The 4,273-nt window shown below is 45.4% G+C and overlaps 1 protein-coding gene across 1 annotated transcript; it reads right to left on the bottom strand.

Moving 5' to 3' along the window:
- Window positions 1-2,180: 2,180 nt before the first annotated feature.
- On the bottom strand, window positions 2,181-3,975 carry pou4f2 (POU class 4 homeobox 2). Its single transcript, XM_034189149.1, has 2 exons — window positions 3,579-3,975; window positions 2,181-3,230 (listed from the first exon to the last, which is right to left on the bottom strand). The coding sequence occupies exons 1-2, from the start codon at window positions 3,795-3,797 to the stop codon at window positions 2,298-2,300; spliced, it is 1,152 nt and encodes a 383-aa protein (XP_034045040.1). The 5' UTR covers window positions 3,798-3,975; the 3' UTR covers window positions 2,181-2,297.
- Between the last annotated feature and the right edge of the window lie 298 nt (window positions 3,976-4,273).

A 4,273-nucleotide genomic window follows, 5' to 3' on the forward strand; every position in this document is an offset into this window, starting at 1 on the left:
ACTGTTTTGACAAACGTGCAGTTCGCTGTCCATGGTGCTGAAACGCACCATTACTCCTGCTGTTTTGGACATGACATCCCACCCACCCCCACAAACACAAAAATAAAAATAAAAAATCCCCCTCCTCCTCCTCCTCCTCCAAGTCCAGGTTCTTTCAAAGCGTGCGCCCGCCCGCACGCACGCACGGAGCGTAGTTGAGTGTGTGTTTAAATAGAGACGGGCACGTTTGGCAGCAGAGCTGTTTTTCTGGCGGCCTGACATCTGGCAAGTCTGCGCTCCAGGGACGTATCCAGCTCTCCGCAGACCCCCTGATTAGACTCTAATAGAATATTAGCATTTGCTTTCAGGTAAGGCAGTACTGTGCTGCACGTGCTGGTGGCGAGTGCGTGGAGAGGCCACGCGTGTATTTAAAAAGGCCCTGCTGGCCGGGGCCTAGAGGAGGAATCTGAAGGGAAAAAAAAGACAATTTCTACGAATGTTACACATTTTTTAGCATTAATTTGTTGTTTTTAAAAAGGGAGGGAGAGAGAGAGAGAGAGAGAGAGAGAGGGAGAGAGAGAGAGAGAGAGAGAGAGAGAGAGAGAGAGAGAGAGAGAGAGAGAGAGAGAGCGAGAGAGAGAATTGGATGGAGGACGCCTTGCTCATGGGCACTGCGGCTTTTTTCAGACCTGACAATTTGAAATATCGAGACTAAAACTGAAAATTGTTGTTTTTTAAAAAAGTATGAAACCAGAAAAATCTTTAAAAAGCCATCCACAGCCCCCAGCTAAACCGTTCCCCTCCTCCTCATCAATAAATAATAAATAGATGAATAAATGAACGAATGTGACTGAATTAGCCAAAACGTCTGATTAAATGTTAAAGTTTGTTCTTTAATGAAACACATATTGCAGTTCAGTAATGAAATAAATAAATAAATAATTTACATGGATGTAATAAATTAACGGAATTATTTAAGCAGAAACTTAAAAAAGCAACGTACATTACAGAAATAAGTTACCTCAGCTAAAACAGCATTAACAGCAAAAAACCTGTACGGATATATTTATGTGCATCGACTGGTTCCAATGAAATATTTACATTGTACACGTATACTTCCATGAAGCTGATCTTTTTTTCTCTTGAAGAAAAACATTACTTAAACAATGTGACTTTAACAAGCAACGACTTCATAATGATGCGCGTATATCTATACAAATAAACAGCAGAAAACATACACAAAATAATTTAAAAAGAGAATACTTTCTCGTATATTATCTAGATTGTACCATCTCAAATGTTACAAATCGTAAAACTTAAAAAAAAAAAAAAAAAAAAAGATTTTGTTGCCTGTGTCTTGTCAGAACAACAGCAAGGATTTGATTTTCTCAAGCAAAACGAGGAGGGGGGAATCCCAATAAATATGTAATGAAGTAAACATGACCTCACTCAATAAATACTTCATAAGACACTGGCCCCACGCTGGATTGTAAACTCACTGCAGCCGGCAAAAAAATAAATCAAATAAATAAATCAAATTGCGAAAATTAAAAGTTCTTGCACGACCCTTAGCTTTAACGTCCAAATCCTAAAAATAGAACCTCGAATTTTCACTTTGATCACACGCGGTAGCAAAATAAGTGGAATTAATTATACACATTTAGACACAGGATGAAGTGCGTGACGCTAAATTATAAATTTACAGAGTTATTTGGCAGGAATCTAACATTAGCTTTGAAGATCTAATAGTGTTTTGTTGTCTTCCTTCTTCTTTTCTTCTGCTTCCCTCGTGGACCCTGAATAAATGTCAGACTGCATCTGAACTTGGAGGGAAAAAAATGCAGCTTATCCGATAAGCTTAAAGTATAAACACCGAATAATCAAGTGCTTTGGATGAACCCGCTCCCACCACGCTCTTTTGGTTGGAGAGGAGGGTATTTCTGATCGACATCAACCTATCCACATAGAAATGAATCCTCATAAATAAAGTGAAAGCAGTAAGTGTGGAAACAGTGCGCTTACTTGCTTTACTGGACTCCACAGCTCGTTCTCAGCGAGTAAAAAGACGCGTGACACTGGCTTTCAGTTTATCAGTTTTTTTTTTTCTATGTTCGGAATCTTTCGAAGTTCAAAGCACAAAGTCATCGATGATTGAGGGGGTCAAAGGGTGTGTGTGTGTGTGTGTGTGTGTGTGTGTGTGTGTCTGAGAGAGAGAGAGAGAGAGAGAGAGAGAGAGAGAGAGAGAGAGAGAGAGAGAGAGAGAGAGAGAGAGAGAGAGGAAATATGATACAAATCGTCTCTGGTCAGTTCCAAGTCTTTTACACGCATGCAGAGTATTTCATTCGTTTCTGTTTCTGTCGCTGGTTGCAAAACCAGACCCGCACCACGTTCTTTTTCAGGTCCAGCTTTTCCGCGATCGCTGCGATTTTCTCCGACGAGGGTCGCGGCTGAATGGCAAAATAGGCCTCCAGCGATCTCTTCTCCGGCGCCGCTATCGACGTGCGCTTCCGCTTTTTCTCCGCGCCGTTGAACAGCTCGGGTTTGTTTAGTTTCTCCCTGTGAGACTTCTCGGCTTCTTCCAGCCACGCTTGCAGGATGGGCTTCAAAGCGATCATGTTGTTGTGAGACAGCGTGAGGGACTCGAACCTGCAGATGGTGCTCTGGCTGAGGGAGCCCACCCCAGGAATCTTCAGGCTGGCTAAAGCCGAGCCTACATCCGCCTGGGTAACCCCGAGTTTGATCCGCCTCTGTTTAAACCTCTCCGCGAATGCTTCCAAGTCCCTAGGATCGGCGTCCACGTCGTTCATGCCCATGTGCGGCGGCAGCCCGTGCGCGTGGGCCATGTTGATGGCCGCCTGGTGCATGTGGTTCATGCCTGCCATGTGCGCCGGGTGCGCCGGGGTGGAAACCACCGAGCCGTCCGGCCCTGCCATGGCTCCTAGCGCCAGTCCAGGAGTGATGTGGTCCAGCAGATCCCCCTCCAGAGCCTGGTGAGGCTGGTGGTGGTGGTGGTGGTGATGGTGGTGGTGGTGGCCGGCCAGAGCGGAGGGATGAGAAATAGGCACCGAGGAGGAGGAGGAAGAAGACGAGGTGCAGGGCAGCGTGTTCATGGTGTGGTAGGTGGCGTCCGGCTTGAAGGGGCTGTGATGTGGAGGGTGGTGGTGGCTCTTAGTCTGGGAGACGATATCCACCGCCGCGAGAGCTTCAGCCCGGGCCAACAAACTCTCATCCAAGCCTCCGAATATATTGCTCTGCAATTGCAAATAGAATGCACACATAACTGTCAGCAGGGAATTCTCCCTCCACTCCTTGGTTTAAAACATTTCCAGAATGTGAAGGGGAGAGGCAAAAATAGGAGGGGGGGGGGGGCGGGGGCACACAAAACAAGACATGCTACATCCCAGGTCATAAAAATTAATACGCAAGGCAAAGCCGACTGAATACATAAGTTAAGCTGAGGAGGAAGAAAAAAATATGGAGGTGGGTGATTTGCTGTGCAGACATGAAAAAAACATCAAGCCAAAAAAAAAAAAAAAAAAAAAAAAAAAAAAGTGGGCTGTCAAATGTGCCTTTAAGCAGTGATTATGCAGAATACGTACCGGTGGGGTAGGGAGACAGGCGCGGCGCATCGCCTCCGAGCTGCCGCCGCCGCCGCTGCTGCTGATGATGGTGCTGCTGTGGCGGGAGGACGAGCACGACGACGGCGCGTTGGAAGTCAGCGTCGACGAAGAGGACGAGTGCAGCGAGTACTTGGGCTCGGGCAAGCTGGCGTGGGCCATCGCGAACGGCTGCTTGCTGTTCAGAGACATCATCATCATATTTGCGGCCGTCCGAGCCTCCGCAAGTTCCTTTTAACAAGTTCAGACTCCGCCTCCTCGGTCGGGAGTTGAAGCCCCAATAGCTTCGTAGGAATCTCGAATCACTGTCGAATAAATTGAAGCAGAGAGACGGTCCAACGTGGAACTTCACGCATCTATTTATGATTAGAAGTCGACTTTTTTTATTTCTTCCTCTTTTCCCCCTTTTCTCTTTCTTTTTTTGAAAAGAAAGAGAGAAGATCTCTTTCTGGATCGTTGGCGCGATTTTTCCCCCCAAAAAAAGAAAAAAAAAAGAAAAGAAAATTCCCCTTCAATTGTGCAAAGGGATTTTTTCTGACTTACAATTTTTTTTTTTTTTTTGCTTTTTTCCTGAAAAGCTCCTCACGCAAGAAGCAGCAACGAATTTTTTCCCCTCTCTCTCTTTTCTTTTTAAAAAAGGTTTTCTTCTCTTATAGGATTTCCAAAAATTTCCAAAG

Source organism: Thalassophryne amazonica, chromosome 15 (genome assembly GCF_902500255.1).
Source record: "Thalassophryne amazonica chromosome 15, fThaAma1.1, whole genome shotgun sequence".
Taxonomy (NCBI): Eukaryota; Metazoa; Chordata; class Actinopteri; order Batrachoidiformes; family Batrachoididae; genus Thalassophryne; species Thalassophryne amazonica.

Coding starts and splice junctions, on each gene's coding strand:
- pou4f2 (XM_034189149.1), bottom strand. CDS start 3,797: ATGATGATGATGTCTCTGAACAGCAAGCAGCCGTTCGCGATGGCCCAC. Junction 3,231..3,578: donor CCTGTCTCCCTACCCCACCG/GTACGTATTCTG, acceptor TTGCAATTGCAG/AGCAATATATTCGGAGGCTT.